At 56.0% G+C, this 13,671-nt stretch overlaps 1 protein-coding gene across 2 annotated transcripts; it reads left to right on the top strand.

The window, feature by feature from the left end:
- Positions 1-1,087: 1,087 nt before the first annotated feature.
- On the top strand, positions 1,088-8,595 carry APH1A (aph-1A gamma-secretase subunit). 2 transcript variants are annotated; one of them, XM_074938615.1, is made up of 7 exons: positions 1,088-1,237; positions 3,034-3,204; positions 3,519-3,592; positions 4,102-4,224; positions 5,122-5,249; positions 5,793-5,916; positions 6,799-8,595. In XM_074938615.1, exons 1-7 carry the CDS (start codon positions 1,125-1,127, stop codon positions 6,861-6,863), a joined length of 798 nt encoding a protein of 265 aa, XP_074794716.1. In that variant the 5' UTR covers positions 1,088-1,124; the 3' UTR covers positions 6,864-8,595. The 2 variants fall into 2 exon arrangements, with proteins under 2 accessions (XP_074794716.1, XP_074794717.1); XM_074938616.1 differs by lacking the exon at positions 1,088-1,237 and adding an exon at positions 1,777-2,094.
- The last annotated feature ends 5,076 nt before the right edge of the window (positions 8,596-13,671 follow it).

The raw sequence follows: 13,671 nt of genomic DNA on the forward strand, positions 1-13,671 counted from the left end.
ACAACAACAAAAGCCCCGGCAAGCTCATTAGAAGGATTTTGTCTCGCGGCCACTTGTCTCCACGCTGTGCCTCGATCCGGTGGATGCTGTTTAACGGTGTGTGGATGTGGGGGGGGGGGTGACTCCCCCCAAAACCCTGGACTTGGGGGGAGTTCAGCCCCAGAGCCAAACTTTGCAACTTCAGTTTTCTGTGCATTTGTCACTAAGACATTAGCAAACCCCCAGACCTGCCCGGCCTAGCCCGGCCCGGCCCGGAGCAGGCACCATTCCGGCCGTGCTCCTCCTCCCACCTCCACGCTGAGCATCCGCCCGCCCACGCGGCCCCTTGCTCCGGGCCGTGGCCACGCCCAGAAAACTACAACTCCCGCCATGCCGTGGGGCGGGGCGGTTGAGCGGTGCCGGCGACAACCTAGCCGGGGGCACGCGCCCCGCCCATTGGCCAGCCAGGTCACGTCAATCCGCTGGAGGCGGGGCCCACTGCCGGGCTTTGTCGTCCCCCCGCTCGGCTTCCGTAGCGGGAGGGATCGCAGGTGCGGCCGCTGGCGGATCCTCGGCAGGGGTAGTTGTGGGGCGCCCTCCACAACTCTCCCGGGCCCCAGCGCCTGCTCCCCCTCTCCGGCCTGTGCCCCCCAGCCCTGACCCCCCCAGCCCCCCTCTCCGGCCCGTGCCCCCCAGTCCTGGGCCCCAGTGCCTGCCCCCCCTCCGGCCCGTGCCCCCCAGTCCTGACCCCCCCCCCAGCCCCTGGTCCTGGGCCCCAGTGCCTGCCCCCCTCTCCGGCCCGTGCCCCCCAGCCCTGGGCCCCAGCGCCTGCCCCCCTCTCCGGTCCGTGCCCCCCCAGCCCTGACCCCCCCCAGCCCCCCTCTCCGGCCCGTGCCCCCAAGTCCTGGGCCCCAGTGCCTGCCCCCCCTCCGGCCCGTGCCCCCCAGTCCTGACCCCCCCCCAGCCCCTGGTCCTGGGCCCCAGTGCCTGCCCCCCTCTCCGGCCCGTGCCCCCCAGTCCTGACCCCCCCCCCCTCCAGCCCCAAAGCCTGACCCCTCCGCCTCGCTCTGAGCCTCCCCAGCCCTCGGCCCCAGATCTTGACACCCCCCCCAGTCCTGGGCCCCAGAGCCTGACCCGCCGCCGCCATGGGGGTCACCGTGTTCTTCGGCTGCACGTTCGTGGCCTTCGGCCCGGCCTTCTCCCTCTTCCTACTCACTGTGGCCGGGGACCCGCTCCGGATCATCATCCTGGTGGCGGGGTGAGTCTGGGGCTGGGGATAGGCTCCCCCCGGGGGGGATCGTCCGGGTGGGGGGGTTGGTAATGGGGACTTCTCGTGTGGCGTCTGGGGGTGGAGCTGGGGGCTGAGGGGGCTCCCCCGTGGAAGTCATGCTAGGGCTGGGTGACTCAGGGGGGGACCCTTGGTGAGGAGGTGCAGGGACACACCCCCCTCCCCCCCCCAGCATGATCCACCTGGTGGTGGGGTGGGTCCATACTGGGCATTCCCTCAGGGGCTGGACTTGTCCGAGGTCCCACTCAGGGAGTGTGTGGAGGTGCTAGATACCCCTGTGGGGGAGCTTCGTCCCCATGAGCTGGGGGGGGGGACCCCTTGGGTGATTATACTGGCAGCTGGGGGTGGTGACTCATTGGGATAGGGGGTTGCTAGGGGCCCCATCAGGTTGATTGTCCTGGGGGTTGGAGAACTAGTAGGGGTGATCACATGGGGGAGGTCTTGGGGGGAGATGAAGGTTGCCCCCATCTCTGGGTTAGCCTGCAGGCACTTGGGGGGGTCTTCTTTGTATTGTCTCTGGGTGACAGATGTGGGCTAGGCTGAGTCTCCCCCATTCCAGGCAGAGTGAGGCTTTAACTTTCTAGCACCATTTGGAAAGTGGAAAACTAACCCTGCGTTTCCTGGCTTTTCACCTTTTGTTTTCTGCCTTTCGGACTTAACTCTGAACATTCTTGGGAGGATTAAGTTGCCCCCCACGTCTCCTGGTTTCCCAGCAATTGAGTTCCTGGACTTCAGCTCTCGCGTTCCAGAAGGGACATAATGGCCACATGGCTGCAACCTTATCTGCACCTTAGCCATGTAATCTGTGTACCAACCGTACAGGCTGGGTGAGACATCTCCAACTGGTGCCAAACAGCAGCTCCTGAGCTACGGAGCAAGTGTAGTCGGGATTTAAACCACCTTTGCTCAAACCTTTGCGACTCTAAAGTCCACTCAGGGCTCAGTGTTTGCACTGTATTATTGTGCAGGACCTCTTTGGGGTGGGGGTTCGGATTGCTTGGCTGCTTTAACTGCTGTGCAGTGTTGTACGTTGCTCTCTTAAAGAGCCGGTTACATGTGTCTCTTGGCTGCAGGCTGACCCTGTAATACAATGTCCCTCGGTGAGTCTCTGGCAGCCGGGATTGAATGCTGGACCTCTGGGTAGAAAAGCATGAGGCTCTACTGCCTGCACTAAAAGCCCCACATTGGAGCAGGCTCATAAATAGCCCTGCCACCACTAGGGGGTGATAGAGCACCCCACCAAGTGGGCGGGGGTTACAGGCTCCATGTGACAAATGGACATTTATTATTTGCAAAAAACTCTTAAGACCCCCCAGTATTTGCTCTTCTGTGTTGACTGTTGCAGGATTGCAGCTACCAGTCAATCAGTAACAAGACCTGGTGATGCCCATGAGTCAGCAGCAGCGTGAGATGTTTGCTGCTTATGGAAGGGAGTTGGCCAGCCCAGACCGATGGTTGTAGTGGTCCGTTTCTCACCGCAGGGATGGGTCTTGGAAGGAGACCCATGTTCTTGAATCTTCCCCATTTCACAGAGAGGAAGTGCTTTGCCCGGAGTTGCTGAGTGAGTCAGTGTCAGCTCTAGGAGTAGAACCTAGGCCCCACACCTCCTTTTTGCCCCCTGCCTAGGAGAAGCATGTCTCACACAAGCATGATCAAGTGTGGTATGAGATGATAAAACTTCCCTTACTGAGCACATGACCCACAGGGAAACTGCTGCCTTGACAACACACATCTTAGCTTGTTTCCCATTTCTCTCTCTTTGACAGGGCGTTTTTCTGGCTAGTTTCCCTGCTGCTGGCCTCTTTGATCTGGTTCATTTCAGTGCAGCTCAGCAATCAGGAGGACTCCAGGCTGCAGTATGGCCTCCTGGTCTTTGGGGCCGCGGTGTCGGTGCTGCTGCAGGAGGCATTTCGATTTGCCTACTTCAAGCTACTCAAGTAAGAGAACCCCTCTAGGAGCAGACTGTTTCCCCCTGTGTGAAATGGGGCTGCCCTCCTGGGTAAGGTGCTGTGAGATCTGCTGATGAAAAGAGTCAGGCAGTATTATTAGAAACCGTGGGTGGCACCTGATTGTCGAACCCTCTCCCAAGTGTTGCCCCCGTGTCTTCCTTGTAGATATGATCCATTAGCTGCTCTTTTTCTCTGCCACTTGCTTGATAAATACCACCTCCCCCTGTATGCCGCCAGCCCCCCTTCCAGTTCATCTCCTGCTTCAAACCCATCAGCCATTCTCTTCTTTCTCTGACCTCCAGGAAAGCCGACGAAGGCTTGGCAACGCTCAGTGAGGATGGGCAGTCTCCCATCTCCCTCAAGCAGATGGCCTATGGTGAGTCAGCTGCTGGGCAAGGGCCTGTGCTTCCCCTCCCCCCATGTAAATGACTGACCCCCTCCACGCACCGTTTCAGGCATGCTCTGCAGCAGGCCTAGGGTGCCCAGATATCACGGTGATGGGGGTGATACAAGAATTGGAACAGAGCAGCCAGGAGCTGCTGACTCTGTGCTGCAATCGCTGGCTGGCAGTCATGCTTCCATCTGTTAACTTCTGCCACTTACCAGTAGCCTTGGTGCGTACTTAAGATGCATCTTCCTCCCCTTGCTGGTCCCATCCCCTCCCTGCCCCAGAACGCATTGGATGCAGCCCTGCGATGCACTGAATTCTCCAGGCATCTCCGGATGGTAAGTCTGTCTCCTCACCTCCTGGGAGAGCAGGGGTAACGTGGAAGATGCTGGGGAACTCCCCGGCGCTTGTCAAATGAGTCCAAAGCTCATTGTGGTGCTTTGCATAGCCGTTGGTAACTTCTGCGCTGTTGGACGATATACTCTTCCTCCTCCTAGTGTCGGGGCTGTCCTTCGGGATCATCAGTGGGGTCTTCTCGGTCATTAACATCCTGGCGGACTCCATAGGGCCAGGCATCGTAGGGATCCATGGGGATTCGCCTTATTACTTCATCACGTCAGGTAAGGCAGGAGCCCCTGTGCGCTTGGGAATGATGGGATCGCTCCTGCCCTGATGTCAGTCATTGGGTTGGGCTCAGAGCCCAGGTCAAACACAGCCGGAGGAACCAGCTTTCCCTCCAGCTGTAGAAGATCAGATACAACCAGAACCAGAGGAGACTGTTGGGGCGTGATGCAAGGCTGCCCCGTCCCTCCCTGTCAGTCAAGAGCTAAATATATCACCACAGCAGCATCCACCTTGGGAGGCTGTGCTGTCTACTGGTTAGAGTAGGAAACTGGGAGTGTAGAGAGCTATTGTTAATCCTGGCCCCGTTGAAGTAAACGGTAAACCTCCTTTTAACTTCATTGGGGTTTTAGTCCTGGCTCTGCCACTGATCTTTGTGTGACCTTGGGCCCTCACTAAAAATGTGGCTACCTGCTGGTGGGGCTCTGAATCTTGATGACTAGCATGTGTCTTGAGAGCCCTGGATGAAAGGGGCTAGAAAAGGGTTATCGTTACATAGCCTGGAGGAACCGCTTGTGGCTACAACTGTGAATCCTTCTTCCAAATGAGATGTGACACCTAGGTCCTCTTTGTTTAGGGTCGCTAATGATCCCCATAAAGACTGGGATGTTAGTCTCAAATTTATCCCCTTTCCCAACTTCAGATTCCACTGGCGAAACGATTCCCACCTCCTCCTATAAAAGCTTTTTGTGTGGGATGGCTGCTGGGCTCCACTCCAGAGGTGGCTGCATTTCAGTAGCCATGCACATACCTGTCTGCAAAACCCTTCGGGATCTTCCAGGTGGAAAAGCGCTGTAGAAGTGGGAAGAGGGTGGTAACATGTTGCTGTTGTGAAGGTTTGGGGTGCTGACACCTCACTGGTCTGACCCCCCCGCCCGCCCCCCCTCTCCTGCCAGCATTCCTGACCATGGCCGTCGTCTTCCTACACACGTTCTGGGGGGTGATCTTCTTTGACGCCTGCGAGAGGCGGCGGTATTGGTCCCTGGCGCTGGTGGTGGCCAGTCACCTCATCACGTCCGGGTTGGTGAGTGGGGCTGAAGTCGTTGCTCGATAGAGAGGCGATCGGATCTGACGGCCGGCAGCGTGGGGCTGGCTGGCACTGCCCTGGCCTTTGCAGGGGAGAGGATGGGAGCCTGGGGGAGTGGGAAATGGGATAGTCCAGGCTGCAGTAGCAATGCTGCAGAGTGCACTTGTCTGCTGAAATGTCACACAAGCTCATTCAGGGCTAGTCACTCCCTGTTCTGCCCCTCCCCCTGCGGTGGCTGATCCTGACAGCTTGTGAGGGGAGGGAGCGTAAGCAGTGTTAATAAAGGACTTAAGGATCCCAAAGGCCCCTTGCAAGGGGCTCTGTATTATCCACTAAGCTCCTCATGGTGGAACCGCTGGGCAGAAGTTGCAGGAGGGATCAGCATTGCTCTGCTCAGACAGGGGAGGGAATGCTGCCTGTCTGCCCCAAAGACTTAGAGAGCCTGGACCGGGGGCAGTCGCTGGGCCTGGGTGCCAGGGCTCTGCAGGCAGATGGAAGGCAGCGGCCCTTCTGACCTCGCTCTCCCTCCATCGCTCCTAGACGTTCCTGAATCCCTGGTACCAGGCCAGCCTCGTCCCCATTTACGTCATCACCATCTCCATGGGCGTCTGGGCCTTCTTCACGGCCGGAGGCTCCTTGCACAACGTCCTCACCTGCCTCTCCTGTAAGGATCTAGCCAGCCGGCCCCCTCGTGGGAGGGTGGGGGGTGTGTGGCAGTACCACAGTCACTGAAAGTGCTGGATAGCAGCACTAACCCGCTCGGGAGACTCCCTTGGCCTAAGGTGCTTTGGGGGGCAGTGGCACATGGACAGCAGCGGCTCCCAGTTGGCGGGTACGCACAACGCCCACCTAATGACCCGCTCCAGGACGATTGGCTCGAAATGATGTGAGCTAAGAAGGCCTCGGAGACCCTGATCCTGCCTGGCCTGCAGCGGGAGGAGGAAGCGAGTGGGATGGGATTAGCCGGGGATTTCCACCAGATCCCAGACTGCTCCACCCCTGACTTGTGGTGGGGGAGGGCTATTCCCCCCCGGAGTGCTGGCTGTCTCTTGTGGTAGCTGGGTGGTGTATGGCAACAGAGACTCCCAGCCAGGTGCTGGGGCTGGGGTTGCCCAGACACCGCTCCATCGCTAACCGTCTAAATGCGGTGGTGGGGAAACAGCCCTGGTAGGTCCAAGTCATCCTCCAGCTCCACGAGCCGATAGAGAACGTGCAGCCTTGGCCCTGGCCCTGCGAGACATTCGCTTTCCATTGGCCAGCTCAGTCCTTGCTCTCGCTGCTGAGACCCCCAGCGAGGAGACTGGTGTGGGCCACGTAGTGCCGGTGGCGTCCACCCTGGAGCAGCCTCCCCTGCTAGGGCACAGACTGCGGCTGATCTCCAGCCTCCTGCAGAAGCTGGATTCGAACCTGTGAGCCAGAAGTAGAAGGGTATGAAACCTTTAAGCCACCCAAGCGGCTTCGTGTGTTCTCCATTGCTGTCTGGCTCAGCCAGGTCCCCCGCTGCTGGGGACTGCCTGAGTTACTGACTTTTGCCCTTCCCTTGCAGGTAAACAGGAGGAAGAGAACCGAGTGATGGTGTACTCTGCGCTGCAGGTCCCCGTCGAGGACTGAGCCCCTCCTCAGGCCAGCACCTGCCTGCCAGAGACATCCAGGGAAGACCAATACCCCAAGTGCCCCGTTCTCTGCAGCTGGGAGCAGCCTGGGACTCGCCCTCCCCATGGCAGGAGCTGGGGCATGGGACTCAGAGCAGATCACCCTGTTCATGGGGCTGGGCAGCAGCGCTGGTGGAGGCGTGGCTGGGATTGCGAGGCCCTGGGGGGCCCTGGCGGTCTCTGTGCTGTGGATTCAGGGGCCTGGGGCACTGCCGGAGTTTCTTTCCCTCCTGTCAGCTGCAAAGGACTGAAGCTCTGACCGGGCTTCTTGGACTCGAACCTGCCCAGAATCGGGCTCATGGCAGGTCTTGCAAACTCTGCTCCCCCCCTCCCTGTACAAACGTCGCCCGCTTCGGAGGCGAATTGTCCCGCGGCTCCTCTGTCTGACTGGGGCTGCAGCAGAGGGTGCTGGGAAGTCCTGTCAAGAAGTACTGACGACTCGCTTTTGAAATGGTCCTTTATTGGCATCTATTTATCTGTATCTCTGATACTGTAGGGTCTGGGTTAGCGCCTTGGTTGGCGGAGCAGCGAGCCCATCTGGCTGCCCGCCTCCTGCCCTGGGGCCACGAAGGGCCCTCTGGACTCTCAGCCCTGCCCCAGGGTTTATGGTAGTGAGAACAGCTGTGGCGTTTCTGCGCTTGCCACGGCGCCAGTGTGTCCGGCTCAGCTGGGAACTTGCCCGCTGGCAAAGGTTGGCCTGCTTTGGGGAGGGCTCAGCTGGAATGGAACTCTAAAAGGATGGGGTGCTCCCCCCCCGCCCCGAGGTGCAACCAACCCTGCTAACTTCCATCCAGTGGCAGCTGGGTGAGGGCGCCTCCTGCAGGGTTAGTGAGCCCAATTTCCCTGGGTGACGGTCTAGAAACTCTACAGCATTCCATCCGGGGCTCCTCCCCAGCAAGGCACGCGTGTGTCTCAGCCTGAAGGACCTGCCCCATTGCAACGTAGCCTGGCAAGGGGGCTGAGCGTTAATGTGGCTGCCTCCGCGAGAGAGCTGCTGGGGCAAAGGTAGGCATGCATCCGTGTCGCTCCCAGGCACCCCCTACTGGGAGGTCATGCAGCGTGCAAGTCATGCCCCAGAATGGAGGGGAAGGGTCTGCTGCAGAACGGGTTGCAGTATCACTGGGTCTGCAAGGGCTAATCTGCTGTAGCAGGCACTGCCCAGCTCTTGGCAGTGCCACACGGCAGCTCGTCTCCAGAGAACCAGATGCTTCCGGTGCTGTGGAAGAGGGCCGAATGGTGCTGCTTTGTTCAGGGGCTAAAATGATTGCCCTGCTAACCCCACCCTGGAGACTCCTTGAGGGTGGAGAGCAGCTGCTACAAGAAGTTGAGTTGGGTTTTTTTCCCCTAAGTGTGGGAGAAGATTCACTAAAAGTCTGTAAAATTGGGATTTTTAAAATATTTTTTTGATTCAGAGTAAAATCCTTTTAATAGAGATGGTGTGATGACTGATAAAGCCTTCTTTTGTAATGGGATAGGAGTGAGACCTGGTGTTTTTCTTCTGGCCATGTCTGCGATAAATCCACTTACTTTTGGGGAGGGGGCGAATTGTATCCATGCCTAGGGTATCTCCACTAAGGGCTACCCACTATCATAGCAGTTGGGATCAGGGCCTGGCACAGCCACTCGGTGAGATAAGCCCTGCCCTGAAGAGCTGCTAGTCTAAATAGACTGGGGGAAGAGGGGAAACAGGCACAGAGTTGAAGTGACTTGCCCAAGATCATGCAGCAGGTCGGTGGCAGAGTTGGGAATAGAACCCAACTCTCCTGCATACCTGACTAGTGCCCTACCCCCCTGGGCCACGCTGCACATGCTGAGAACACAGGCCAAGCCTAGGAGCGTTGCAAAAATGCACTTTCAGCTCAGATTGGGAAATCTCTTCCATCAGCCTGGCCACTTCCTCAGTGCAGTGTCTCCGAACCAGGCTACTTGTGATTCTTACCAAGTTCCTTCTCTCCCATTTTCCAGCCAAGTCTTAAGTGCTAAACTCATTAACCCTTGTACCACCCCTGGGCAGAAAATATTATGCCAAATTTAGGTGCTGCTAAGTTAGCAGCCCAGTTGGCAATAGGGGCAGTAGAAGAGCTTTCTTTAACTGGCTTTCTGTGGCACATACTTGCTCTTTATTCTCTCTCCCTGCTTTCCCAGCTTCCTGTGGTGCAGAACTTACTCATCAAATAGCCTAGAAGCAGGGGTTGGTAGTGCCCAGCCGCCAGCAGGGGGAGCACAGGGCTCTGGCAAGTCCATGCCAGTCCTACAGTGCAGGAGGCAGCTGCCTCTCCTTAGTAACAGGCCGTGGTTTGTCTAGGCGGCAATGTTTCTGCCATGGTGACTAGGTTTTGGCGTAAGTGTGTGTTCTAGGCTGTTGGCGGCAGCTGTTAGCACCAAGAATTAATGGGTGACGTTTCCGTGCCTCGGTTTCCCCGTCACCAAAATAGAGACTCCTCACGCTGGCAGGGTCGGGTGGGGGTTAATGCAACAGTGTGTTCAGATGCGGGGACTGAGGGTGCTAGAGAAACAGTAAGGCAGTGAATGAGAGGGCTTGTCTGCACGGTGTCCATGAACCAGCTGCGGTGTAAATTTGGTGCACATCAGCTTGTCCCACGCTCATTGGCCCGCATGGACCCTGCTGGCATGCACCAAACATTCCCTAGAACACGTTCACGTAGTCCCTTTTCAAACTGTCCTACCTTAACGTGCACTAGGGAACTTTCAGTGCGGGGCAGCCCGGCCCAAACGGCCCGGTTTAGGGTGCGAAATGCTGGTGTACGTTAGAATTGACACCCCGGCTGGGGTGGGTTAATGCATCATGTAGACAAGCCCAGAGAGATGCAAAGCAGTCAGCTCCAGCTGGAGCTGTGGGGCAGGTGCAAGTTCTGTTTCACAAAGGATTTTGAGATTTCTAAATCTGGCTTTGTGCCACGTTGGAGCAAAAACGGAAAAATTCAAAATTCTCCAGGCAGGGAAACTCTGCAAACTTCAGTGATCAAAACCTCTTGATTTCGACAACTTTATTTTGTGTTGGGTTAGAGAATATAAAGCAACATTTTAAAAAAAATGACAAGTTGTTTCTCAAAACAAAATTAAACGTTTTGTTCCCAAAATGTCACCCTGGGCCATGTCGCCACCATTGGTCCTACTTGCTTTTTCTGAAACTAAATTCTGGCAGAATGGCCGGATTTTGCAAAGGGTTCCGGTTTTGATAGAATTGTCTCATAAGAATAGCCCTAACTGGGTCAGACCAAGGATCCATCTAGCCCGGTGTCCCATCTTCCGACAGTGGCCAATGCCAGGTGCCCCAGAGGGAATGAACAGAACAGGCGATCATCAAGTGATCCATCCCCTGTCGCTCATTCCTAGCTTCTGGCAAACAGAGGCTAGGGACACCATCCCTGCCCATCCTGGCACGTCCCCCTGCACCTTTCTAAGGCACCTTTCATGTGAATCTCTATCTCCCCAGCCTGTGTGGGAAGAGCGATCCTTCTCTTTAACAGGAAGAAAGGAGAGCAGCAGAATACAGACCCTGGACTTCAGAAAAGCAGACTTTGACTCCCTCAGGAAACTGATGGGCAAGATCCCCTGGGAGAATAACATGAGGGGGAAAGGAGTCCAGGAGAGCTGGCTGTATTTTAAAGAATTCTTATTGAGGTTACAGGGACAAACCAGCCCGATGTGTAGAAAGAATAGTAAATATGGCAGAAGACCAGCTTGGCTTAACAGTGAAATCCTTGCTGCTCTTAAATACAAAAAAGAAGCTTACAAGAAGTGGAAGATTGGACAAATGACCAGGGATGAGTATAAAAATATTGCTCGGGCTTGCAGGAGTGAAATCAGGAAGGCCAAATCACACCTGGAGTTGCAGCTAGCAAGAGATGTTAAGAGTAACAAGAAGGGTTTCTTCAGGTATGTTAGCAACAAGAAGAAAGTCAAGAAAAGTGTGGGCCCCTTACTGAATGAGGGAGGCAATCTAGTGACAGAGGATGTGGAAAAAGCTAATGTACCCAATGCTTTTTTTGCCTCTGTCTTCACGAACAAGGTCAGCTCCCAGACTACTGCACTGGGCAGCACAGCGTGGGGAGGAGGTGACCAGCCCTCTGTAGAGAAAGAAGTGGTTTGGGACTGTTTAGAAAAGCTGGACGTGCACAAGTCCATGGGGCTGGATGCGTTGCATCCGAGAGTGCTAAAGGAGTTGGCGGATGTGATTGCAGAGCCATTGGCCATTATCTTTGAAAACTCATGGCGATCGGGGGAGGTCCCGGACGACTGGAAAAAGGCTAATGTAGTGCCCATCTTTAAAAAAGGGAAGGAGGAGGATCCTGGAAACTACAGGCCAGTCAGCCTCACCTCAGTCCCTGGAAAAATCATGGAGCAGGTCCTCAAGGAATCAATTCTGAAGCACTTAGAGGAGAGGAAAGTGATCAGGAACAGTCAGCATGGATTCACCAAGGGCAAGTCATGCCTGACTAATCTAATTGCCTTCTATGATGAGATAACGGGCTCTGTGGATGAAGGGAAAGCAGTGGACGTGTTGTTCCTTGACTTTAGCAAAGCTTTTGACACGGTCTCCCACAGTATTCTTGCCAGCAAGTTAAAGAAGTATGGGCTGGATGAATGGACTATAAGGTGGATAGAAAGCTGGCTAGATTGTCGGGCTCAACGGGTAGTGATCAATGGCTCCATGTCTAGTTGGCAGCCGGTATCAAGTGGAGTGCCCCAGGGGACGGTCCTGGGGCCGGTTTTGTTCAATATCTTCATAAATGATCTGGAGGATGGTGTGGATGCACCCTCAGCAAGTTTGTAGATGACACTAAACTGGGAAGAGAGGTAGATACGCTGGAGGGTAGGGATAGGATACAGAGGGACCTAGACAAATTGGAGGATTGGGCCAAAAGAAATCTGATGAGGTTCAACAAGGATAAGTGCAGAGTCCTGCACTTAGGACGGAAGAATCCAATGCACCGCTACAGACTAGGGACCGAATGGCTCTGCAGCAGTTCTGCAGACAAGGACCTAGGGGTTACAGTGGACGAGAAGTTGGATATGAGTCAACAGTGTGCCCTTGTTTCCAAGAAGGCCAATGGCATTTTGGGATGTGTAAGTAGGGGCATTGCCAGCACATCGAGGGACGTGATCGTTCCCCTCTATTCGACATTAGTGAGGCCTCATCTGGAGTACGGTGTCCAGTTTTGGGCCCCACACTACAAGAAGGATGTGGAAAAATTGGAAAGAGTCCAGCGGAGGGCAACAAAAATGATTAGGGGCCTGGAACACATGACTTATGAGGAGAGGCTGAGGGAACTGGGGATGTTTAGTCTTCAGAAGAGAAGAATGAGGGGGGATTTGATAGCTGCTTTCAACTACCTGAAAGGGGGTTCCAAAGAGGATGGCTCTAGACTGTTCTCAGTGGTAGCAGATGACAGATCAAGGAGTAATGTCTCAAGTTGCAGTGGGGGAGATTTAGGTTGGCTATTAGGAAAAACTTTTTCACTAGGAGGGTGGTGAAACACTGGAATGCGTTACCTAGGGAGGTGGTGGAATCTCCTTCCCTAGAAGTTTTTAAGGTCAGGCTTGACAAAGCCCTGGCTGGGATGATTTAGTCGGGGACTGGTCCTGCTTTGAGCAGGGGGTTGGACTAGATGACCTCCTGAGGTCCCTTCCAACCCTGATATTCTATGAGATGGGGAAACTGAGGAACAGAGAAGCAAAGAGGCTTGCCTTAAAGCCCCACGGTGAGTCAGTGACAGAGGAGGGAAGAGAACCCAGGAGTCCTGGTTTCCGGGTTGCTCCTACCTTGAGAAGAGTCCAGGCTCCTGTTTCTCCCACCATCTCTCTCAATCCTGGCAACCTCTTTGGTTCAAAATCAGCTGGGGCGCTGGTGCCAGCTCCGCCATCCCCAGTTATCCACAGAGCAGCAGCAGAGAGGCTGGCATGGCGCAGTGGAACTATGTCTATGCTAGGACAACGCACAACCCCAAACCCAGGCCAGTGTTAAGCTCCGGGCTGGAGCGGGATGGGCTTTTGAGTTCAATCTTGCTGGCCACCAGGAGGTGCGCTGGCCTCTGAAATGGATTTGCCAGGAAGACGAGGAGGGTGGCAAATTGGGCCTGTGGGGGCCTGGTGAGAGCCCCTCACCCACCACCTAGGGTTGCCACCTGGCTGGTGTTTCCGTTGCTTTGTTGATTGCAACGTGCCTTTTTTTTGTAATTCCCTTGTAGGCTGTGCGACCACTCAGCAATCTTCCAACTCCCCCTCTGCCCCCGCTGGGCCAAGCAAGCCCCGCTCTGTCGCTCTGGTCAGTGGCAGGCGCCGAGCTGTTGCAGTTTGATCTAGTGATGCCAGGCTGGGACGAAAGGCTGCTGAGCGATGTTCCCCAGGACGAGTGTGTGGGATGGGGGGGGAGGGCGTTCTGCCACTGGGGGACTGGCCCTTTAAGGGATCCACCCTCCTGCAGCCCCCCTCCTCCCTATGTGCACAAAATGAGCACCCTGCCAGGTGGGTCATGGGGTTAGCTCAGGCCATGGGGAGGCGTAAGGGGGGAAAGAAGGGAAATTGCAGGTAGGAAGCCCTGGGAATTGCTCGAGAGCAGGTGGAGAAGCACGTGAGCTGCTGGACACAGAACACCTCTCCCTAGCTCCCAGGCAAGGGGGGGTGGAAGACAGCTGGGAAGGCTGGAGTGTGGAGAGCAGCAGGAGGCAGGACAGAGCCCTAGGTTTGGGCCAGCTAAGAAAGCTTGGGGGGGAGTGTGCTCATTAATGACCCCAGGCCCTAAG

Source organism: Natator depressus, chromosome 24, assembly GCF_965152275.1.
Source record: "Natator depressus isolate rNatDep1 chromosome 24, rNatDep2.hap1, whole genome shotgun sequence".
In the NCBI taxonomy this organism is placed as follows: domain Eukaryota; kingdom Metazoa; phylum Chordata; order Testudines; family Cheloniidae; genus Natator; species Natator depressus.